At 32.1% G+C, this 25,588-nt stretch overlaps 2 protein-coding genes across 11 annotated transcripts in view; one reads left to right on the forward strand and one right to left on the reverse strand.

The window, feature by feature from the left end:
- Positions 1-2,402: 2,402 nt before the first annotated feature.
- Positions 2,403-3,897, forward strand: LOC135833471 (uncharacterized). Its single transcript, XM_065347313.1, has one exon. It carries the CDS (start codon positions 2,531-2,533, stop codon positions 3,812-3,814), a length of 1,284 nt encoding a protein of 427 aa, XP_065203385.1. The 5' UTR covers positions 2,403-2,530; the 3' UTR covers positions 3,815-3,897.
- Positions 3,898-9,043: 5,146 nt separating this feature from the next.
- Positions 9,044-25,588, reverse strand: part of LOC135833476 (voltage-dependent L-type calcium channel subunit beta-2-like) — a 67,396-nt gene continuing 50,851 nt past the window's right edge. For 7 of the 10 annotated variants that reach the window (XM_065347329.1, XM_065347331.1, XM_065347326.1 and 4 more), the window contains 6 exons: positions 23,913-24,150; positions 23,527-23,686; positions 20,763-20,861; positions 20,381-20,681; positions 20,143-20,181; positions 9,044-10,738 (listed from right to left, as the gene is read on the reverse strand). In XM_065347329.1, coding sequence (XP_065203401.1) covers positions 10,389-10,738; positions 20,143-20,181; positions 20,381-20,681; positions 20,763-20,861; positions 23,527-23,686; positions 23,913-24,150 — 1,187 coding nt within the window. In that variant the 3' untranslated portion in view covers positions 9,044-10,388. Of the gene's footprint in view, positions 10,739-19,624; positions 19,765-20,142; positions 20,182-20,380; positions 20,682-20,762; positions 20,862-23,526; positions 23,687-23,912; positions 24,151-25,588 lie in introns of all 10 variants that reach the window. The other 3 variants (XR_010556470.1, XM_065347332.1, XM_065347330.1) reach the window with 3 other exon arrangements.

Below are 25,588 nucleotides of genomic sequence, written 5' to 3' on the forward strand. Positions count from 1 at the left end.
TTTTACTAATTTCACTAAAATTTCGTCATTTTTTTGGCAATTTAAAACGTTTTTATTGTACCTACTTACTTTTATTGCATTTTGAAAAATTTTCATGCAGTTTTGATCCTTTTTTTATAAAATGTCGAAATTTGATCGTCTGAAAATCATTTTTAATGAATTTATTGTTCTCTTGTGTGCGTTTTACATCTTTTTAATACGCCTACACGAGGTAGGTAGATCTATACAGGTAGTGAGAGTAAAAAAAAGTTTATGTTTAATAAAATTGGCAACAGTGTTGGAATAATTGGGAACAAATTAATTTTCTTCCTTTGTAAAAAATTTGACAATGTTATTTTTTGTTGGTGGGGGGGGGAGGGGGAGAATTGAATCGAGAGCTTTCTAAAATTTTTGTCGAAAAAAGGTAGTGAAAAAGTAGGTAAGTAGTGATTTTTTCAAAAAAAAACGTTAGAGGTCATGCTACACTTTTTCATGCATTTTTGATTATTTTTACTGGAATTTCGTTACTTTTTGGTCATTTTCAGTGATTTTACTGTTTTTTGAGTAATTTTGCATCATTTTTCAAATTTTCAATTGTGAAGATCAGATTGGTCGATAGGTAATTTAAAAGTTTATGTATCGTATTAGCAGGGTGGATCTCAAAAAAATATATATTGTAGGATTTTGACCAAATTCAGTGAAAACCTTCATTTTGAGTTGAAAGTCTTCCAGAAAAAATGTTAGTCCCGAAGGTGCTCCTTGAAAGTTAAAAATAGGCTATTTTCCTCGAAACAGCATATGCCCCTTCTTCAAGGACATACTCGTACAGCTCTCTTCCGGGGGCGTCGCTAGAATTATTTACTCCAGAAGACGTTTTGACTTCGTTAGAGTGGCATCGAAAAATATACAACTTATTAACAAAATTCGTAATACGTATAAAGAAATATAACACCAAGAAATTTGTAACCATCCATTCATCCGCTCATTCTTCATCATATTTTTTCATTTTTTCAAAAATGAACGCAATAGAATAAATAAATACTTACCTGAGAGAAAAATATTGATCTTTTTTATCATTGTAAATTTTTTCGTTCAAGAGTTTGATAACATTAAAAATTAAATACCTAAATCCAACGTGTGGGTACATATTTTTTTTCTAATTAGCAATTGACGATAAAAATGATTCGGCTCGTGGTTACCTATCACTCAGGAAATTTTTCATCACGTAGTAGGTTATTTTCTTGTCGGTGGTTTTATTCGCATCGTTCAAATACAATTTCGCATCAAAGTGTTAAAATCTGTATAAATCATTAAAGGAAAAAAAATCAGCTTACAGCTACTTCATTTTACTATTAGGTAATATTAAACAGTGCTGCTTTTACGCGTTCAATTATTTCTACAGCGCATGTGTTGTGTATGATGGTATGTGCGCTAGCTACTTTGTAGTCGAGTTATTTTGACTTGTCTGTAATAAATTTTGTTGTCTGAAGTATGAGAAGGAGGAGTGTGGTCGTGGTCACAGTATGAGCATTCGTTTTGAAAAAAATTGATAGAATGTAGTGGCCATACCTATAGATAAAAAGTAAATAATCGTGTAGCGTTGCAATTGGCGATGTTCTAGGTTAATTAACAAAACCCAACGAATTATCATTTTAATTTTTTTTTTGCTTCACATTGCACACATTACTTAGTACACACATATTTAGAATGGACTGCATCAAAATTCAGATCATTTAAAGGTTGAGAAGGCGCGGCTGTCATTTCATTTTTCCAATTTAAGTTTATAATTTGTGATCGATGCAGTTTTGTTCGAGGTCAAAATTACCATTTTTGTAACCGACGAGAAGAAGTGATTAGGTGCGGTGACTACATGCTGCCATTTTTCTCCACAAGGAAATCTTTACAACAAGTCAACTCCAATTCAGCTAAAATTTGGTCCACTGAAAGAACACGTAACTCACACCTTTGAATCAAATTTTGAGCTGCAGAAGTCGATTTATTGATTTTTGGCGAATTTTTGAAAATTGAGGAAACAATCTTGAGATAAAAATGTAAAAATCGGTCGTACATATAATGTAGTACATATATTGACCCGTCTGTCTGGCATTTTCCGTCTGTTTGGCCTCTTGAGGTCATTGACCCATCTATCTAGCCTCTTAAGATTACTGACCCATCTGTCTAGCTTCCCAAGGTCGTCCAGAAATCTTTCCAACTGTAAAAAAACCTACCTATTAAACAATTCAAACATGGACCAGAAACCTATTTTTAGCTACTCGAAATTGAACGATTGACTTGAATAATTTTTTGCAATTTTTTTGTGAATGGTGATTTAATTGTGCACGTGAAAGATAATATAATATTCGCTTGTTAAAATTTTATTTACGATAAATAATGAATTAAAACACAATCTAATCAGTCCAGAGGTCGTGATACCTAATTGCAGCACCTAGATGCAAATCATTCTCTTAGTAACAGTCTCGGTCGCGGTTTTAGCCTACATACATATTACACTCGAAACAAACATCTTTATTTTACTCGTTCGTACCCAAACATGGAAAACTTATTCGTAAAAAACGTGATTGCCAATTTAGTCGCGTACAAAGTGGATATTTTCGGCGAAGGAAGTAAATATCTTGGATTTGAATCAGAAATGCTGGATGAAAACGGAAATCAAAGAGTTCAGCATGGTTTCAATTCAACTCAACTCTACGGTACCATTTTGTACGAAAATGCAGAAGGAGATGTACTGAAATCTAAACCAGTCATGATCAAACTCCCGCCTAAGGTAGCGATCTCCGAATGGATTTCGTTTTCTTTCCTCAACGAAATGATTTTCTTCACAAAAATGCTGCCTGTTCTGAGCACGCCGGAAGTTCCATTGTTTCATTTATTTCCGAAATTTTACCACGGTGAGATGAAATTCGACTCGGAAGAAGACAACTCGGTGATAATTCTCGAAGATTTGGCAGCCAGAGGATACAGAATGGCTGAGATGAAATCGTTCTTGAATTACGAGCATTTGGCTATGATGATGCGTAAACTAGGTCAGTTTCATGCTCATTCTTATGAAGCTAAGAACACGGTACCTCTTTCATTTTACCCTTTGGCTGATAATTGTCAAGAAACCAATTGGATTCTGAATCACAAAATGTTCGATATGTTGGCCACAGTTTCTCGGCGTGGATTACAATATTTGAAACGAGATCCCGCGTACTCGGCTTTTATCCCGAAGATAAGTGAAATGATACAGGTAGATAATATAGAGGATATTTTCAAACAAATTTTTATCGAAAAATGTGCAGATCCTGTGTCTGTAATTGTCCACGGAGATTATTGTAGAAATAACGTCATGTTCAAGTATAAAAATAATACTCCCGATGATCTAGTCATGTTGGACATGGCGACGTGTCGTTATGGATCACCTGTGATCGATTTAGTCACCGTTATGTATTTGAATGCCGACCAAGAAATGAGAAACAAGCACTGGAATGACTTGATCGACGAGTATTATACCTCGATGAAGGAAACATTTCCTGATAATCGTATTCCAACCAAAGATGAAATTTTATCAGAATTCATCGGGAAATCATTCTACGGGTATTTAGTGGCGTCGTACTTTTCACCACATCTCATTGCCGACGATAACAAAATACGTTGTACGAATTTAGACGAATGTCTACAACAACCAGATGAAGATTCAACTCCTGCTAAAGCTGAAACTTCTGTTGTGGATAAAATAATTAAGTTGACCCTGCGTGCAGGTGGAGATGAAGCTACTCGGGCTTTGAGTGATATTCTTCGTGATTTGATTGATAGATGTTTCATTTGTAAATGAGCTCGATTGTTATATCGTAATTTTTATTTTTATTTTTTTTTTTCATTTGATTTGTTATTTGAATAAAATGTTCTGTTCAGAAATAGTCTACATTAGTTAATGTAGTTACCTTACACGATACTCTTATACTCATTTGAATTCAATTTGTACCTTAAAGTGGATCACCTTCACCCTTCCTTCCCTAAAAAAAAAGCGTCAGATTTTGACCAAATTCAGCAGAAACTTTCATTTTGAGTTGAAAGTTATCCACAAAAAAATTTTAGCTTCGGGGTGCCCTTGGAACCTGGAGGGGAGATAGATCCTCAAAGAGGGTAGAATTATGTGTTTTCACAAATACAAATGCGAACTTGACAAATTATAATGCAAAGTAATTTGTGCATTGAAAAAACCCACACCAATATTGATCAATGGCATGCAGTTACATATTTGACTACTTTTAATTTGCTTATAAGTACATTTGAAAAAAAAGTGCATAATTGGTATGTCGTCGTATGGTAATTTGATACATTGGCAATAAATAAAGTAATGAACTGTAGACGAGGGAAGAAAGGAGAGCCTTGAGTACCGTTCGAGTTCGTCAGCCAATTTTTATATTCTGCATAGTGAAGAAATTATTTCAAAGTTTCAATTATATGTACATAAAAAATATGATTGCATATCGATAGACCTACTTACTCTAATTCTAACACTTCATAACTCACAATAAAAAAAAAATTGTCAGCACAGTAAAAATCTGATTATGCCTGATGAAATTCTAAAAAAAATTACATGTAACGATTCTTTCATAAATGTGGAGGGAAAATTCCTTCACATTTGTGATTTTGAGTTAGAATGTCATTGTAAGAGTTACTACTTTTTTTCTTCATTTTTTCCTCCCCCAATTTGCCTAAATCGTGATTTTTTATGGTCTTTGATTCGAAACCAAGACTTTTCCATTGCCTTCAAGATAAAATTACTCAAGTTATGAAGTTCTAAGCTCGTTGAAAAAATTACACTCATAGCAGAAAAATTAAAAATTTTTCAATTCACTCAATTGAAAAAAGAAATGAATATTAATTTGTTTGCCATAAGTGTAATTTTTATCAACTTTTTCATGAAATACGTCAGAAGGAGGTCAAAATAAGACAACTGAATGAATTTAAACTTTTTTTGACGTTTGTAATTGAAAATTGAATTTCTTCGAATTTTGATTTTTTTGTGATGAGTTTATTTCATCGAGTTAAAGGGTTTTTTCACATTTTTCAACTGATAAATAAAAATAGGGGTCAAATGGGTCAACTTGACCAATCAAAACTTTTTTTCATGTTAATATATTTTTTTCAGAATTTTTGAAAGTCGGAACCATATGAAGACTACGTTTTGAAACTTTTCTAGCTAATTTTTCGTACGAAAAAAAAGTGGCAACTCTGATTTTCATGACATTACCAAAAAGCCTTTCAAAACCCCTAACTATTGGAAAAAGTTCCATTTTTGTAGGTATCGCGGTTATCGATCGAGTAATCCACTGCTGAAATGGATGATATTTTAAGTTGACTGAAAACTTTGACACCCCCTAGCAGCCTTTAAAAAAGGGCTAAAGGGCTAAGATTGGCGCCATTGGCCATCGCTTCAAAAAGTCTTTCCACAGGAAAAATTTCATAAAAATCGCCGACCCACTCTTACCATTTCTTGGTTAAATTGACGTAGAATGGCCCTCATGACTTAAGAAAATTTTAATTTTTTTGTTTTAGATTTTTTAAGGGCTCAAATTAGAATTTTTAAATTTTAAAGCAAGAAACAAATTGACCGAGCAAAACAAGGGCGAAAATTTTTGAAAATTTGATTTCGAGATGCTTAAAAACGATGTTTTTTTATGAAGGTGATACGGGTGTAATAATCTTGTAATTATTATAAACACCCCCCCCCCAAAAAAAAAAAAAAAGGTGACTTCGAAAAAAAAAGAGGACAGGCCCAAGCGAAGCGAGGCCGAAAACTTTTGAAAATTCGTGTTTTGAGAGAACTACATAAAAACAATGTTTTTTTTATGCAAGGAGTTTATTTTTTGGGTTTTAAAAAATTTCAGAATTTGAAATATTTTTTCTTACGATATTAATTTTGAAAAAGAAAAGAGAACCGGTTCAAGTGAGGGCGAAAGCTCTTAAAAATTTGTATTGCGAAAGGCAAAAAACGATACTTTTTGCACGAGAAGTTCATTTTTTCACTTAAAAACTTTAATATGTATTTTTTTTTAGAAATTTCAATTTTGAAAAAGAAAAGAAAACAAGCCCAAGAGAAAAGGGCAAAAGCATTCGAAAATTTGTGTTTTGAGATGTGAAAAAACAGGTTTTCTTTTATATTTTTTTTTTGCTGGGCCTTCCAGAAAGTGCAGGCCCGGGGCAAACTGCCCTCTTTGCCCACTACTCTCGACGGCCCTGTTTGGAAATCTCGATTTTTGACCAGAATTTCCGGTGTCAGGGAAGTATCCCAAACAGACAGACACATTTTTGAATCTGAGAAACCTATATCAAAAGAGCATGCAATAATACGTCATCAGCTAAAATTTCTGATGCTGAAGTGCAGTTTTCGATTTTCGGCGGATTTCTAAAAATCAAATTTAGATCAAAAATGTGAAAAAATCGAAATTTCAACAAATTTGCCTTGAGATCTGAAATTTGGTTGCCTTGCAGTATTTTTAATTCCCCGAATCGATTGGAAACGATTTTGAACCATTTTGAGTAGTTTTGTAGCATCCAGCAGATTTTTAAAAATTTAAATTTTCCAGGGTAGCTATTCCTGAAATTTCGGTATGTGTGATAAGCGAGTTATGAGAGTTTCAAAACCGTTAACTAACGCAGTTACCATCGTTACCAATCGGTAAACTTACTTACATTAACTCTAAAATTGAGCTAAAAAACTAATGGTTGCGATCTTGGAGATGTAGATGAAAGAAGTTTTTTTATTGCTTAATTTTGTTTTAATTGCGATTTTTCAACTATTTTGAATAAAATTTAAGTTTACTATGGCGCCCAAAGTATTAGCAAATGATCAAAATACAAAAAATGGATTAAAAATTGTTAGTTCAATTAAAAAAGATAGAAAGGAATAAACACAAGAATTTTCTTTAAAATTTCTTAGGTATGGACGAAAAAAATACATAAAATAGACTGTCTTGCTTTGCCTTGCCTTAGATCGCCTCTCCTTTCATTCCAGAGATAGTAAAATTCCATTCCAAGTTTTGAAAACGTTCAAAATTGGTATAAATTATACTATACTTAGTTGTTTTTTTTTAATGAATCGAGAAATTTGAGAAAAAACGAAGTGCCGAATTATAAGTTAAACCTTCTAATTAGTAAGCAAAATCCGGCTTCTTAAAGAGTCTATATAATTAATAGATAAGTAAATGATGTACATAGAATTTATGTCATTCAATATCTTGATGGAATGACGTCAATTGTACTGACTGACGCATTGATATTCGATACTGCGATGTGCATCTGCAAAGTGTTTGCTCAAGTAGTTATCATTTGCGACTGATCAATCTTCCATTTTTTTTCAATTATTATGTTTTCTCACTATGAAGTATCCGATACCTCGCTAATTTGCATGACGTAGGTATAGATTTATATGGCCAATTTCAACCTTTGTCGGGCCCGAGGCGTGATGTGACTTTCGAAAAATCTTCCTGGTGTCCCCAGTTGTCGTACAATGTTTGACGTCGGTATACATCCGAGTATGCCTACTATTTCTTCAAAATTTTATTAATGAGCACGTTGCTCGTTACGGAATTTGAAAAGCTGAAAACCATAAACTTGTAAAAAATAGATACTTAGTTATACTTGATATCACATCAACCAGAATAAAAATAAAACCAAATCTATCGATTTCGCTCTTTTTTTCAGCATCATTTCCATTCTAATCCAACCTTATAGAAAGGAAGAGGTATGGTAATCTCCAAACGTTTACGATTTCTTGCGAAATGGTCGAACTTCGGGGAATCATTATCTCAAGACTAATTTGAGACTTGATAAAAACCTGTTAATAGGATATTCAAGCGAATAAATATAAAATTTAAAATAAGCAGGCTTAGTTTTAAATTTCAAATTTCAAAAGTCTTGCTTTTACGATAAATTTTCACTTTTTTTTACCAAAAATTTCCAATGATAAGCATCACTTTTTTGCAAAAAATTGCTGAAAGTTTCACTTCTTAGTCAAAAGTTGATGCAAGTGCTGATTTTTGCTGAAATTGTGCAACTCTTGAGTGTTGCCAAAAATAGGAAAAAATCTTGACTTTTTTCAAAATTACTATTAAAGGCCCCTTTTTTTTACAAAAAAATGCCAACAATTTGATTTTTTTTTGCAAAAATAACAAGAAGTGTTACTTTTTTCCAAAAATATTAATAAGTTTCGTTTTTTCTTTTCTTTTTTTTTTTTTTGCTAAAAATTGCCAAAAAGTCATGCCTTTTGCTAAAATTGTAAAAATCTAGCTTTTTATAGACGTTGCGAGGTGTCTCACTTTTTTCGATGAAACCATTTGAAATTGCGAAAACGTATCACTGTTTTGCAAATAATCGCCGAAAAAGTCCCGATTATTGCTAAAATTGCTAACAAATCAATTGTCGACGTCTCATTTCCTGCCAAAAAAATGTTGAAAAGACAAATGCTAAGATATCATATTTTCTGAAAATTGTCAAAAAATTTTGCGGTTGCTAAAAAATTGTTAAAAAGTTTCTGTTCTTGGCGAAAAATTTTCAAAAGTGTCAAATTCTTTCCAAAAATTGGCCTCTGTTTCACTTGTTTGTCAGAAATTGTCAAAACGTATTCTTTTCGCAAAAATACTCTGTCTCGTTTTTTTGTAAAAAAAAAATTCTGGCTGTCTTATCAAAAAATTATGAAATAATTTAATTTTTTTCAAAAATTGCGATGGAGTATCACGTTTGTATCAATAATAGTCAAAAAAGTCATGCTTGATCGAATTTTTTTGTAGGTAGGTAATTTTCCTGCATTAAAAATAATTATTTTGCTCACGTTTGTAATTAATTTTTATGGTCACTTTTCGGTTACTTTCTCATACTTTTTTCGTCACTAAAGTTGTTGTTGTTGTTGTTTTTTTTTTTGTAAAAAAATGAGTACAAGTCCTGCTTAAGTAGAATTTCCAAAAATCCATTGAAATATGTACTATCCAAGTTATTTCGACTTTTCTTTCCCCACCAAAAAAATCTTTTCTGAAAAAAAAAAAACAAAAAAGAAACATTACCACAATATTCTAATGATTTATTCGTAAAGAATTCCAGTTTCAGTTTTCGAAGCCCTTGTAATACAACATCACGCTTTAATACAGAAACGAAAAAGAAAAAAAAAGAAAACAAAGAACACAATGTTTCATTTACATAAATTTTACTAAACGGTAAATCAATAAATTTATCACAATGACAACAAATATAATTACTTTGAATTTAAACGAACATCAAAGCTTAATACGATAAATAAATAAATAAATAAATAATTAAAAAAAGTATATTGTATATTATTATACATTTATTTATAATATTTGTACGCTAGAAAAATAGCACAATGTTGAATTTACAAATTACAAACAAAATTCCGATCAAATCAACTCATCCCGTTGAATGAAAAACAATTTTTTGTTCTTTTATTCGAAGATCATTAAACCCATTAGGTCTTTATTATTATAATAAATATATGATTTGTACGCTGCAATTTTTCGTACGAAAAATAAGTCTCTGGGCGTAAAGATGTTTTAGAAAAAAAAGGGACGATAGAGTGATGAAGCCCTTTTTAAATAACATTTACACTTGTGCGGGAGGAAGGAAAAGGGTAAGGGGGTCAGTCTTCTGCTAAAATTCAGTTTTTTTTTCTCGAGTATGACGTAATGGGTTCTTAATATTTTTTTTGGGCTTATTTTAAACTCAACAAATGAGGAGCGAAATTTGAAAAAGGTAGAAGCAATTTTTTTATAGTAAAATTTTTTTGATATTTTTCCAGTTTATGTGCGAATTTCAGTCTAAATAAAAAAATCGTAAGTATATAAAATTAATTTATTAAAAACAGTGAAGATAAACTCGAATAAAAATTAAAACGATAATATTCTACAAAGAATAACATTGGTCGTTATATTCTAATGAGCTTTTTTACGTTATCGGTTTCCAGGTTTGATTAACGAATGAACGAAAAAAAATGTCATCGGGAAGCTGCGTGATTGGCTGAATTTCTGTGCTGGTCTGATTCATCACCGCGGCCATATGATTGGTGAGTTTTTTTTTGTCATTTTTAAATTATTGTCAAGCGGGTATAAGGGAGAGGGGATGTGCGGATGGATACCGAATCCGTAAATTTTTTCGATTTTTTTTTCATTTACCTATCATAATTTCGCTATACATCGAGCATACAATTTAATAAAATATATAATACGTATTTTAAAATAGAAAAGTAAAAAACAAAGGAAAAAAAGAAAAGGGTGAAGTTACACGTTACGTAGCTTGAGCTATGATGGGCCCAATACGCGGAACTAAGCACTTTAAATAAGAAAAAAACAAAGTTTGATTTTTTCTTTATTTTTCTCGCATCTGGATCGCGATCAATGACGTGCGTTTCGTCTCGACGATTCGTATAAATTTGGAAAAGGAAGATTGTATTCGGTATCTAAATAGGTCGGATCCACTTCTTCGGGCGGACTGAGCTGGAAATTGTCTATATCGGAGCCGTCGCTACCTTGGTAATATAAAGGATGACGTTGTTGTTGTTGTTGTTGTTGTTGTTGTTGTCTTTGCTGACGTGAAGAAGATTGGGCCCTTGGTACGTGGTATTGACTAGTGCCATAATGGACAGCTCCGTTGTGCCCATGCCCGTTTGGTTCGTAATCGTCGTATTCGGCTGTTCGTTCGCGTTCCAAATGTCCTCGACCGCGGTCCCGTATCGGTAAATAGCCTGTAATTTTTAATCGAACAGTTAATAAAGATGCTGGCATCGAGTTTACATTTACAAGCTGTATTGTCAAATTTTGACGTGTCTAAAAAGGCCAATTAGATAATATCTACGTAGATCGCATGCGATGTTAATGTTGTTGATGGAGTTTTATATTTTACACTACGTAAAAATTAATAATATGGTCTACGTTATGTCATGGTATTAGAGTATTCATGCAAGTTTTACGGAATTATGAGTAAAAATTATCTACGAGTAATGAAAATTCTACGCTACGAATAATTAAAAAGTATTAATCGAATCTATTGTAAGTATAGGTACTCGATATTAATCTACGTAATATTGAAAATTGAAATCGTATTATGTAATCTGAATCGCAGAAAGTTGTTGTTGTTCGGATAATTCTGCTGAATTTCCGCGATTTGAGTTGCTGAGAAATTAAGAAAGAAATCTATGTTTGACTGAGTGCCCGAAATTCATCTTTATTGCTGAAGACTTGAGTTCAAATTTGTAATAGGTAGTATTTTTTTGCCAGAAGCTCAAACAGATGACCACGATAGAGAATTATTTGTTTTTTTTTTTGGAGGGAGAAGGAGGAGAGATGCAAAGAAAATTCGACTTTCAACGCGTTTTTTTTTTTAGGAGATGGCAGTATTTTGAAAAATTTTCCATGCCTCGTTTTCTCGCTGAGTTTCCTTTTTACCTATCCATACAGTGGATTACTTCAATTCGATTATACTTTGTTTTTTTTTTCACAAGAAATGGGCCGAATTTGCATTTTTTTCAAATTGGTGAAAAATAAAAAAATTAAATTCAGGTTTTTAAATTTTTTCCAAGGGTACGTTTTTTTGAATACTGTTTCAATTGTTTCTTTGTTGATTGGAATGCTTTGTTTGTGGATCATTTTTTTACTGCATCATCTCACAGAAGCTGATGAAATGGAATGAAAAATAAGATCTACTCAACTCGTGGCCACCGTGGATAATAAGCTCACGACGCCATCTTCTTTTATTTCAGCTAATCAATAAAGGACTTTTTGGGGTACCCTTCGGTTCAAAATTAAAAAAAAAAAATTGGTTATCGAAAAAAATCCCCGAAGAAAAACGATTGAATGTGAATCTAGCGTTGCAACTCGTTCTGTCTCTAGAAAGTGATGGAGGTTCAAATTAAACTAGCTGTTGGTTAATTGTTTCAATATTCCATTTTGTACAGTGTAATTAAAAAATTGTGACTGTCGAAATAATTTTCAATTGAAAAGGGATAGCAAGAAGGTTCAATTGGAGCTTCTATTCGTTTCTTAAGAAAAAAAAACGTGATCAAGGGCACCTACTGTGAGGTGTCTGTTGACCATCTCGCTTATCCTGCGTTACTTGCATTTCATTCTTCAATGGCTTGCATTGGCAGTCTTTGCCTGATTTTCCAAAAAAGTTGCAACCAAAAATTCTGCTTTTTTGTCAAAATTGAGCAAAATTTCTGTTTTATTTTTCCAAGAATTCGCTGAAAGGTTTAGCCGCCTCCCCATCCAAAAAAATGTCAAAAAATTCCCCAAAAAAATTCAGTTTTTTCCACATTTAGACAAAATTGCCCAATAGTCTTTTTTTGCCAAAAAAGTATTTCTTTTGTTGCCAAAATTGTTCAAAAAGTATTGTTCTTTGTTGAAATTGTACTAACTACGTAATGTTTGACATTTTTTTTTTTTTTTGGTCAAAACGGTTCTACTTTTTACCCAAATTGTCAACAAACTTCATTTTTAGGCAAAAATTAGCAGAAAGTCTGGTTTTTTCAAAAATTATTTTAAAAAAACCTGTTTTATTCAGCCAAAAGATGCTATTTTATTTGTTTATTCACGATCTAAAAAACAGGGCTTCCATTTATATAATGGATTCAATCAAAAGTCTTGTTTTGTCAAAATCGGGGAAACAGTCATTTTTCCAAAAAGATTCTGCGTCTTGCCCTAGTTGCTAACAAATCCAATTTTTTGAAAAAATTTCTTAAAATTTAGTTTTTACTTCCGAAATAGCCAAACGTATCATTTTCCTTGAAATTTTTCCAGTGGTGTTGTGCCTATAGTTCTGATTTTTTTTTTTTGAAAATTTTCCAAAAATTCAGTTTTTTCTCCCAAAATTACTCAAAAAGGTTCTTTTATCTTCTGTCAAAAACGTTCATGCATTTTGCACAAACTTGCCAATATCTAAAACTCATTAGTGTGCGTAGCACACTATTGGTTTCGCTTTGAGAAATGAAATTTCATTGTAACTGAATGTTCTCTTAAGCTATCCAACCATTTTTTATACCTATTGGACACCATTTGAGAATCATTAAGACGGAGGGTATAGATGTATTTTCATTCAATTCGGATGGGTAATTGCTGAGTAATTGCAATTTTAGTTCATTATTTTAATGCATAAATTCCTAAAAAATGGTAAAGGGGACTTATAAACCACCTGCCGCTCATTGTACCCTGCTATACCCCCAGCCTTATCCCTTCATCATTTTATAAACACCTGCGTTGCATTGTACCCTGTTACACCCCCAGTCTGCCAGCTGTGTATTTCAAGTGGGAGTGGCTTGGTGGGGTGGTTCCTTCTAATTTACTTGGTTACCTCCGGCAGTAAAACAAATTGGCAGTTCATTTTATGTGAAACCTTTGTGAAGTATACACCATTCCAGTTAGTATCCTACATAGCTTGTGTCTGTTAAGAATAGTGTTACCTATATTGTTCCTGTGTTGATTTAATGGTTGCAGCTTTTCAGTTCAAATAAACAGGTAATTATTACATCTTCATTATTGTTTTTATTATTATCATTTTTTATTTGGTTGAAAATTATAAATGCATTTTTTATTATCTACATATTTTTTTTTGAATTTTTATTTTTTTTTAGACTAGTTCAAATTGAGTTTCTAATCTGGTGTTATTATTTACTTTTTTTTTAAATTTTTGTTTTTGTTTTTTTTAGACTAGTTCAAATTGAGTTTTTAATCTGGTGCTTTTTTAATTCAAATTTATTTTTTTTTTGAAATTTTTATTTTTGTTTTTTTCAGGCTAGTTCAAATTCCTAATCTGGTGTTTATTATTCATTTTTTTTTTTGAAATTTTTGATTTTTGTTTTTTTTGGACTAGTTCAAATTGAGTTTCTAATCTGGTGCTTTTTTAATTCAAATCTATTATTTTTTTTTGAAATTTTTTTTTTGTTTTTTTTATTCAAATTAAATTGAGTTTCTAATCTGGTGTTATTAATTTTTTTTAAAATTTTTGTTTTTGTTTTTTTTAGACTAGTTCAAATTGAGTTTCTAATCTGGTGCTTTTTTAATTCAAATCTATTAATTTTTTTTGTTGAAATTTTCATTTGTTTTTTTTAGGATAGTTCAAATTGAGTTTCTAATCTGGTGCTTTTCACCTCAAATTTATTAATTATCTATTATTATTATTTTTTTTAAAATTTTCGTTTGTATTTTAGACTAGTTCAAATTGAGATTTTAATCTGGTGCTTTTTTAATTCAAATCTATTATATTTTTTTTTTTGAAATTTTGGTTTTTTTGTTTTTTTGTGACTATTTGAAATTTTGAGTTTCTAATCTGGTGCTTTTTTGATTCAAATCCATTATTTTTTTTGAAATTTTTTTTTTTCAGGATAGTTCAAATTCAGTTTCTAATCTAGTGCTTACCTAATAGGTTAGAAATTTATCATTTTATTTATTTTTTTTAATTCAAATTTTATTTTTTTAGGCAATTGAGTTTTTAATCTGGTGCTTTTTAAATTCAAATCTAGGTATAATTTTTTTTTGAAATTTTCATTTGTTTTTTTCACTTTTTTAATTCAAATCTATTATTTTTTTTGAAATTTTCATTTGTTTTTTTCAGGCTAGTTCAAATTGAGTTTCTAATTGTGGCATAATAATTGAAGCCAATAAGTAGTGGCAAGTCAATATAATAGGTAGTAGCATAATATAGTCAATATATAGGGACAAATGAAGCCAACAAGTAGTGGCATACCTAATTGAAGCCAATAAGTAGTGGCAATGTAGAGGCAAAATTAAAGTCAATACATAGGGACAAATGAAGTCAACAAGTAGTGGCATACCTAATTGAAGCCGATAAGTAGTGGCAATGTAGAGGCAAAATTAAAGTCAATACATAGGGACAAATGAAGCCAACAAGTAGTGGCATACCTAATTGAAGCCAATAAGTAGTGGCAATGTAGAGGCAAAATTAAAGTCAATACATAGGGACAAATGAAGCCAACAAGTAGTGGCATACCTAATTGAAGCCAATAAGTAGTGGCAATGTAGAGGCAAAATTAAAGTCAATACATAGGCACAAATGAAGCCAAAAAAAAATGAATGGCAAAAAAATGTACTTTGATAAAGAAAACTGAAAAAAACCCAAACTGAAAACCAAAATAAATTCTATCAGTTTAGGTTTCGGTTTTACTCACACTGCTTCATTATTTTTGTTATGGTTTTTTACGGTTTTTAAAAAAACCTATGAAATTTCGGTTTTTGTTTTCAGTTAGGATTTGAAAATGGCTAAAATTATGGATCTTGTTTCCTATTTGAGGTTGTTTATTAAAAAAACTTTCATTAGGTTGCTTTCAAGTTTTTCGGATTTCAGTTACAGTTTTTGTTTTTTTGTGGTTATGGTTAGCACCCCTGTATGCATCGGTGAAATATTCTTTGAATTGGTATATTATGTTGATGAAAAATAAACAAACTTTTTCGAAATTATAACATCAAATTTGATATTTATTACGCAGAAATTATACTTTTTTTTTTGAAACAGTTAAACAGGTAAAAGAATTTGCAGATAAAATAATTACAACTATTAATTTTCAGAAAAATGAAGAAATCCTGCTGTACCTACATTAGGGTGGCCCTTATTTATACTTGGTGGGGGAAAAAAATTTGAATTTTTTTCGGGACACCCCCTAGTTTGGTGCCACTCTATGAGAAAATAACGCATAAAAAATTTCAACTCAATCGATGCATATTTACCCGTGCCGCACACAACTTTTTGTAATGATAGCATCACAGGCGCGGGCTCAGTACTGTTCCACGACAAACCCGTGGCAAATGAAACGTACATTAGCGCGCCTCAACTTCGACTTGTTTTTTCAATCTTACACGTTCCTGTTTGTTCTAACCAGTGGACGATTGAAGTCACGTTGTTTGGGTTGAGGTGTTCGTGTCATTTTGCGACAATGTTTGTAATTCTTAAGACAAAATCCAAGATTTTAACCCAATTGATGGTATAAAAATTGTTAAAAAGGGAGTGATTCTGTTTTAAAAAATACATTAAGTACTAATTCAAATTTTTTAATTTTATGTATTATTTATGTAATTTTTCAATTTAATTCTTCTATTTTTTAAACGTGTAAAACAGCATTTTAAATAGGCCAAGTGAAGTGAAAGCAAAAGTTTTGGAAAATTTCTAATTCAAATAATAGAACTAGTTCAAAAAAATGGGTTTTTCTAATATCAGCAATTATTTTTAAAATTTATTCAACAGTTTTTTTAAATTCCAGGGCGCGTACTCATTTTTTCCAAAAAAAAAAAAAAAAAAAAAAAAAAAGGCCAATCCATCATTCATTTATTAGTAACCCAAAAAACTCGAAAAAGTAACCAAGAAAGTGACAAAACATGGGCAATACATTTTAAAATCACCAAAAAACTAGAACTTTTCGCTTTTAATCAAAATGTCAAAATGAAACTCAATAATTTTAGCAAAAAGCGGGACACTTTGGCAATTAAGTACTGCCAAGGAAGTACTTTTTCGCAAAATTTTTGCCAAATAAGTTGAACTATTGATTTAAAAAAACTTTTTTTTTGGCAATTTTGGACTAAAAATTAAAAAATTTTGCGATTTCTGGGAATAAAAGTGAGACTTTTGAATATTTCAGCAAAAGAAATGGCTTGTTAGCTAGGGATTTCTGGTGAAAAAACGACACATTAGAACAATTATTGGAAAACAGTGGGAGCTTTTTGATGCAAAAAACAACACAATTTTTAGCAGATCTTGGCAAAAAAAGAAAATTCTACTTAATTTTGGCAAAATGCGAGCTTTTTGCTATTTTGATAGAAAACGATACTTCGACAATAATTTCAAGGAAAATCAGGGCTTCCTAGTAATTCTTAGCTCAAAAGCAAAACTTTTTAGCAAGATCTTTTTCCATGGTAAATTAACAGAATGGACTTCAACCTTTTTGGGAATAATTGAACAGAAGTAATGGCACAATTTGGCAATTTTTGGCAGCAAACTGATCTCTACAGTCGGGAAAACTAATCACTGATCTTCAAGTGCACATCCCTCTTCCCTCCTATGCATGCATACACCAGATAAAGAACTTGATAAGGTACCTGGAATCAACAACCAACTTACAACATGTAAGAGATAAAGGACCACGGTACAACGAGTCTCATTCCCCACGCGTTATCGTGGAGAAATCCTGAACTCGCGCGCCTGGTGCTTACATTTCAAAAAGGGGGGTGCGGCACGGGTTAATATGCATTGATCGAGCTAAAAATTTGTATACATTATTTTTTCATAAAATAGCACCAAACTAGGGGGTGTCCCAAAAAAAATTCCAAAATTTTTTTTAAGGGCCACCCTAACCTACATGGTACGTGGCGTATGGATGACGCCCTCCGTGAGTGGGAGTATTCCCCATCATCCGACCTGTATTAAAAGTAAAGTTAAAAACTTGAAAAAAAAATTAGTTATTAAAATTGGGAAAAAAAAAGAGCTGGAGAATATTTTCATGTTTATGGCACTCAAGTAAACTGTTTTCTTCATGAACATTATTATATTAACAATACAAAATAAATAAAAGAAATATGGTAATTTTTTTTTTTTAAATTGATTGGCAAAAACTCTCTTGTAATCAGCGAATAGCTGATGGCTTGTTTTGCTATAAATTCCAAAAACCTCATTTTCTTTAAAAATTATTGTTCAAAAATCTTATTATTTTCTGTTTTTTGCTAAAATTTAATTCTTATACTGAAGAATGAAGATGAAATTATTGTTCCTAGTACTAGCTTCTTTGCTAATATATTTTACTAAATTTTTGTTTGTGTTTAGAATACAAAGGTTGTTTTTTTCTGTTTATAATTTTTGTTTTTCATATTTTATTCAGTTTTCACAAATAATATATGTATTTACTTTTGTTCACATTTAGCATTAAATAATTATTCTCAGTTTTGTTTTCACATCTTATTCAGTGTTTACAAGTACCAATATGATTATTTTTTGTAAACTATCAGTTAAAACTGTACAACTGTATACAGCTACGCACACTTTGCAGCTAAGCTGTGCTTAGCTGTCTAGTTTTTGAACAAAATCGCTCAAAAAATTCCTTTTTGTGCCAAAATTATTTTTAAAAAACCCGTTTCATCCTAAATTTTTGCCAAAAAATATTCTGCTTACTTGCCAAAATTGACCAAAGTTTTTTTTGCGAAAATTACTTCAAAAGTGCTTTTCTTTGTCAGAATTGTACATATTAAAAGTTGAAGCTCCCAGGAAAGTTTTAAATCATGGACATGTATTTTGATTAAGTCGACTTCATGTTTAGAATTCCAAATACACTAAAACTGTGAGAAAATATCGGAAAATCATTTTGAAAAATTGGCCTTATTTTGGCTATTCAGTTTTTTTATTCAAATACTGAAATCAGATTTGGTATCTGGAAGTCCATTCTATTACGAGCATGTCGGGAATTGATTGCAGTTTTTTCTAAAGCCTCAAACATTGTGAGTGGGTCAAATATTTTCCAAGTTTTTAAAAGCCTGATGTAATATCAAAATACATATTATGGAATATGACATGATATCAAAATGCCAGAAATTGGTTGTTTTTATTTTCAAAAATCTAACAAAATGAAGAGAATTTAGGTATCACATATTTTTCCAGGTTTCCCAAAAATTTCCCAAAACTTCAGTTTTGTCAGGATTGGTCGAAAAGCCAAATCTGTTTTTTTTTTTTACCAAAATGAAAATGAAAGTTTGTTTTTCTTTTATTTTTTCCCTTTTTTTTAGGTACCTACCTAAAACGTATTTTTTTTTTATTGTTCAAGGTTTTGTTTTAAAATGATTTTTTTTTCATCTCTTTTCCTTCTCTCTACAAAAAAATATTGAAATAACTGGTTGAATTTTCCTATTTTTTCAACATATCGTTCTACTTGGGAGACACTTTCCGCAAGGTGTCCAGAAAATCACATGGTTTTTGCTTTTAAAATACTTATGATGAATATATTGTTCACCGGTTCTGTAGCTTTCAACCAATTTCCAAAAATCCCCCAAAAATTGATTATTGAGAAACCTTTTTATAGATGAACTTCAAAAGATTAAGTAAGTAATCGTTTTTTTGTTTTATGTAGTACTATTTTTTTTTCACGCAGTAACATCAACAATACTCATTATTCCTCTTTCGCTCAAAAAAGAATTATAGGTACCTACTTGGTTATAAGTAAGTAGATTCAAAGATGAAATTGCGGACCTAAAAATTAAATTTTGTCCCCTACAACATCGATTTGTAATTTCGTTGTGAATCGTTTAAATTTTATTGAGACACTCTCAAGAGAGCAAATCGTAGAATTATTTTAAAAAATTACGATAGGGTTACTTAATTATGGTTTTTATTGCTATCAGTAGTTAAAGTTTGATTCTTATAATAACAATGGTTTAATTTATATCAAAAATCACCCCTCCCCCCTTTTCCCTCAAACACTATGCGTTTCGATACTGACTCGTCACAGGTGTCAAGATTTGATTAAATAGGTAACTAAGTACAAAAAAAAGTTAATTCACAAACCACGCGTATTAATATCGAAAACACAAGGAGTAGGTAATTTATGTGGGTATTTTGATGAAAATTCAAAACCTTTTTTTTTCAATACCTGTTTTTGTACCTTTTGGATTGATTAGCCAAAGCTCGCGAATACACTGAGAAGATTATATCACTTAAAAGTTGCATTGAAATCCAAATCCGGTATTCGTAATTTTGATTCTCCTCGTATTACTCCTCTCATGGCATTAACTGTATGATTTTTTTCACAATAAATTATCATGAGTAAGTATCTACTAGGTACATTCATGTACAATGGCAGGTACTTTATCGTAGGTAATACATATAAAAAATTAGTCCTCTCTCCGTCTCCTGTCTCTTTTATGTTATGAAATTTGAACTACTTAAGAATACCTACGTAATACTTTACTTACGACTACTAATTTAAAATAATTGAACTACGTATATTGGAAAAGCATTTTTTTTGCGTAAAAAGATACACAGCGCTAAGGCATATGTACTAAGGTCAGCGAATCATACGCAGATTCTACTCATTTGTGTATTTAAAAAAAAAGAAAAAAAATTTAAAAAGCCGAAGCCTTTAAATTTGTTGAAGCATACACCTCGTACCTCTTTCAGGGTGACTGAACAGATACCCATGGCGTATTCCTATTTGGAGAGAAAATAAAGCGTGAAAATTCACTCGATACAAGGATTAGGTTGTATGCTATATGCTTTTGCATATGTAACTAAAGGGGGAGGTTCCACCAAATACATACGACCAAAATACTCTTATCATAGATACATAGACGTGTAGTACTTTTATCTTTATTTTTATTATGATACAAAATTGTACAATTTTGTTTACCTGGCGGCGACGTCGAATTCACTGGCACCATGTTCGCGTGAATTTCATCCGAAGGTGATAAATGCGATCGAGTTAAAATTGGCGTTTGCGTAATGATCGCAGTCGAAGGTGGATGAGCAGCTCTCCAGTACGCTTCGAGGTATTCGCCCAAGTGCTCGCAGGCTTCTTCTAACTGGTTTTCATCTAAAATTACATCAAACATTTCCGAAGGACACGTGCTAAGCTTTTCGGCTGCTACCATTTGTACGTTTAGAAACCTCGATTGTGATTTCCCTCTCGATTTGATTAGTCTTTGGAGTACCTGGAAAAAGCAACGAGTGGATGAGTACCTAATGGAGTTGGTTGAACTCGTGTAGATGAGGTTGAGTGGAAGGATACGTACCTTTGGACTTGAAATTTTTACGTAAACGATTATCGGTGCTAGTGACGTTTTCATTAATTGTGACGGATGATTGACGGTATCGCAGTCCAGAACTACCAACTGTGAACAAAAAACAAACGGGATTTGTTTGAAATTATGTATAAAAAGGATGAAATTTGTGAAAATTTTATTATGTATCGTAGTTGTTGAACAGAAGTTTGCTGATAGTACAAATGAAATACTCCTGGCGCAGAATTCCAATATAAAATTGCAAACAAATTCAGTTGCATGTTTAGCTCGCCTCTTTCCCCTCCCCCCTCAACTTGACATCGATAAAAATGGTAGTGCTCATTTTTCTCTAAAAGATTTGTTGAAAGGTATTTTGCTGTTGTGCAGTGAGATCCTCCTGGCGCAGAATTCCTACATAGAAATTGAATTGAACATTCAACGCAATGTTGAGTTTTCATCAGAAGTATCCAAAATCACGCTGTCAGTTGGGCTTGGTCGTACTCCCCCCCCCCCACTTTCCAGTGATACACAAATTGTGCAGGATTTTTAAAACTTGTTTTTTTAAAAAGCTATTGTTGTAAAAAGTCATGTTGAAATGTATCAAAATGCTCGTGGCGCAGAATTCCAGCGTAGACAGGGCCGTCGAGAGGCAATGCAACCCACAGCAAATATAATTTGGCCCCATTTCTAGGGACGAAAGTATATAGAGGTTTTTTGAGAGGAGGAGGGGGAGAGGGTTCGACTGAGATAGGAAGAAAATACCAATTTTGCTAATTGATTTGGGTACTCTTCCCTCTCTTCCCTTTCCTTTTCCTTTCAGACAATTTTTGGATGTTGATGGTTTCCACAGTCGAATATTTTATGAAACTATTGTTGATAGGACTTTTACTAATACGCAGTAAAATCCTCTTGGCGCAGAATTCCGCGCCAGCCTCGAAATTGAATATGCAGTTGATCCTATGAAAGACGTCTCAAATCACACCTCCAGTTGGACTCTATCGATTCCCCTTTTCAGCCATAAAAGGGCACTGTATTGTGGAAATAGGTGCATTTTCTATTTTTTCGGCGTTTCTTTTGGTCAAACGGACCTAGGGGTGAAAATTTGTTGAAACCATTTTTAGAACTGAAAGAATAGAATCCTCCTGGCGCAGAATTCCAAGATAGAATTTGAATGGAACGGTTACATTTTTTCCTCTCTTCATGGTATTCTAACCACTGGCACGAGAATGGCCTTGTTGAATTTTTAATCGAAATCGAAAGACACGTAGAGAAACACAGAATGCAAAGTACTGATGTTCTCTACGTATATGTAGTTCAATCAGATTCAAAAATGACCTTAAAAAAAATGGAGAACGACTCTGTCAAATCGAGATGAGGAGGATGTTTTAAATAGCTCAAAATAGGGGGAAAGACCTTGAGGAACAGGGTGAAATTTTCAGGCTATGCTTGGAAGGGTCCAATAATAATGTTTTGGGTGGAAAAAATGATAATTTTTATTCAAATATGATTGTATGTAAATGGCCCAAGAATAGAGGAAAGAGTTTTCGAAAAAAAGTAATATTTTCAGAATTCATCAAGCGGGTACTATTAATGATTTTTTCGATGGAGAAAGGTCCTTAAACAGGATTTTTTGTACAGCAGATTCCACTTATTTTTTTAAAAATAAAGTTTTAAAAAACGCTCTAGTTAAGTAAAAATCCCCTTTTTGATCCTAATATTTCAACCCTATTTATTTGAAAATTCAAAAATATTTTATTTCATTTCCACAAATCGATTGAAAATATTTCACGTAACTTTTACAGTTTACAATCAAATTTTGATATATTTCCAACGATTTCGAAGGCTCCAGAAAGTCGGTTTGGCTGGAGACTCCAGGATGCTTGGAAAATATTTCCAATCGATTCAAGAGGGTGAAATTAGGTTACGACTTGGCTCCCTGTTTTCAGCTAAAAATTCACGAAAAAAAAACAAAGAACGAATTTAGCCGCAGGAAATTAAATTTCCTTAGGGGAGATAAAACGATTTAAAAGGTACCTAAATAATTCAATTTCATTGTCAGACCTCTGAATCTGAAATTATTTCAGTAGTTATTTATTTTTTTGTTTAGGTGTGAAATTGGTTATAGGTATTAGGTTCGTGAATTAAAAATTCAATAAGCTGCTTAATTTCAAAAAAAAAAAAAAAACGAATTTTTCATACCTTTTTACCTTATTATTTTCACTTTTGAAAAATAGAAATCAGAAATCCAGAATCGATGTCGAATAATTTGATTAAACCCTTTTGAAATTGTCACATTTGCGTGGTTGAAAAATGTATTTATTTGTGTGTTGTGAGCTGTCAGTGTTACTGAAACACGTTTACTCTATAAGAATATAAGGTGTAAGGGTGATAATCGAATATAAAAATATGTTTGACAATGGATTTTATCTGAAAAAAGTTTTTTGTGTTTCCCCATTCGAATATATATTTTTTTCGTTATTTCGCATCGCCCATGACTTTGAATTGATATTATGCAAATCGAGTGAATTATAACCAACACCGAGCACGTGTACCTATGCGTGGAATGTATTCCCCTTAAATAGGTCAAAGCGACTACCCTCGGTGATTATTCTAGGCATGTGAAATGGGCAAATACTTGGTTGTTTTTTTTATACACACAACCGTGATACCTTCTTCGGTCTTGTACCCTTTTCAGACTGCATAGCTACCTATGGATTATATTGTTTTGCGGTGAACTTGGCTAATGTTATGGGTTACACTAACTTAAGTAAGGTACCTGTAATGTTCTCGCAAGTTCGAATATTCTTTCGATTTCATTTTGTACTTCGACAGCTGAGTTTACTTTGGTTCTTTCGAGTAATGGACGTTTAGAAGGGTTGTTCAGGAATGATCTTTTGGCTTGTGAGACGTCCGCTGTTACTCTGGTTATGATTATTCTGAAAAAATGCATATATTTACATATAGATGAGGTTTTTAAGATGTACTTAATTTTACTTAATTTTTTCAATTTTTTAATCTAAAATACCTATCAAGGATATCTAAATAATATTATTCGAAATTTTTTCTACCCGGTGAAGATTTTGTGTTAATTTGAAAGGATTTATCAAATTATTTTTCTTATTTTTGAAAATCATGAAAATTGATCAAAAGAAAACAACTCACCTTCCTTCAAATCTACGTTTTAAAAAATCAAATAAAGCTTTCTGCATCATATCGGTGACTTCGTATCCTTTGAGCGACGGACCAACTAGAACGACGGGACGCATCGATGGTACCACATCATAAGGCGCTGCTGATTCTTGTTTTTTGAAAAAAGGTTTACGTTTTTCTTTGGAAGGCGGTGTTAGATTTGTTCTTGACTTGCCTCCTCCTGTACCGCCTGATAGTTCTTCTTCTTCGACTGTCGCATAGTCAAATCGAATTACAATTATGATGACTGTGATGATCACGATAAAACTAAATCTAAACCTATGGTTAGTAATTAAACAAGCGATAAGCAACGTTTGCCTAGAAGCTGAGTTGATTTAAAGCGATGAGTCAAAGTGTAAAGGGTCTGTTTAGTGATCATGAATGGTTCTATAGAGATTTCTCCCAACTATTGTGAAGTGATTGATGATTTTCTAGCTAATGAATGTGATTTTTAGTTGATTGATTTATATGGGGTGAAACTTTCAAAATTCAGATCCAAGTACATAGATATTTATGAGCTGGTAGTTTAAGTATTAATTTGAAGGGGAGAAAAATCAGAAAATGAAGCAAGTTTTTACTCGATGGAAAAAGCTTTTAAGTCGTGTTTGTAATACATATTTTTGAGCATTAGGTAGATATGTTTGAAAAACTCGCCGCCGTAGGTACTTAATGTTTTAGATAGAAGCAGCGAATCTTATTTGAGAATTATGTATTCTGGAGAGAAACTCGTCAAATTTATGGCATGTGAAATTTCTTGATTCTTAAATTTTTTTATTCATTTTATACTTTTTCATAGCCTTTTCTTTCTTTAGTAACAAACTTTGCGAATTTTTATTCTTATTTATTTATTTATTTATTTTTTTGAAATTTGAGGTCGTATTATGTGATTTAGATGGCTCGAACTGAAAACATGAGCTAAAATTCGCATATGCCAAATAATTGTTATTTCTTTATTTCAAAATTTGACCAAAATTTTGGGTGTGGAACGTGGGTACCTGGGCTAGGAGAGCAACATACTTCTTGAAAATCTGAAAATTATCACAATTCAGAGGTATGTATTTAAACATTGTACAGATCAAAAGATTCTTCATTCTGGAATATTGATATGTACCTCAAAAGTGTACGCTCCTCACCACAAATTTATGCCAAATCGGTATTCGAAAGGTTTAAGTCTCCCCCCCCCCAACAACTTTGATCCAATTTTGAAAAAAAAAAATTGAAAATCATGTGACATAATTATTGTTTGTTACGTTTTCGATGGCGCTGATTCCGAATTTCAGATTTTTTTTATGATACGAGCCCCTCAAATCCCCTTCCCCTCCATGAGTTCTCCAAAGTTTGAAAAAAATGTGAAAAATTCTTGTGACCTATGGTTTATTGCTTGGTTTTTAGAGATGTTGTCTTCAAATTTATACTTATTTTTTCGATATAAGCCCCCTAGCCCCCACAATGGGTGCTCCAATTTTCAAAAAGTTGAAAAATTCGCGTGATCTGGGGTTTGCTGGGTTTTTAGAGATGCTGTTTTCGAATCTCTACTTTTTTGATACAAGTTCCGGTCTCTAAACTCCACAATAAGCATCCAAATTTTGAAAAATTGAGAATTTTTTGTGAGATGTAGTTTTTTTGGGGGGTTTTCAGAGGTGTTTTTT

Source organism: Planococcus citri, chromosome 1 (genome assembly GCF_950023065.1).
Source record: "Planococcus citri chromosome 1, ihPlaCitr1.1, whole genome shotgun sequence".
Lineage (NCBI taxonomy): Eukaryota > Metazoa > Arthropoda > Insecta > Hemiptera > Pseudococcidae > Planococcus > Planococcus citri.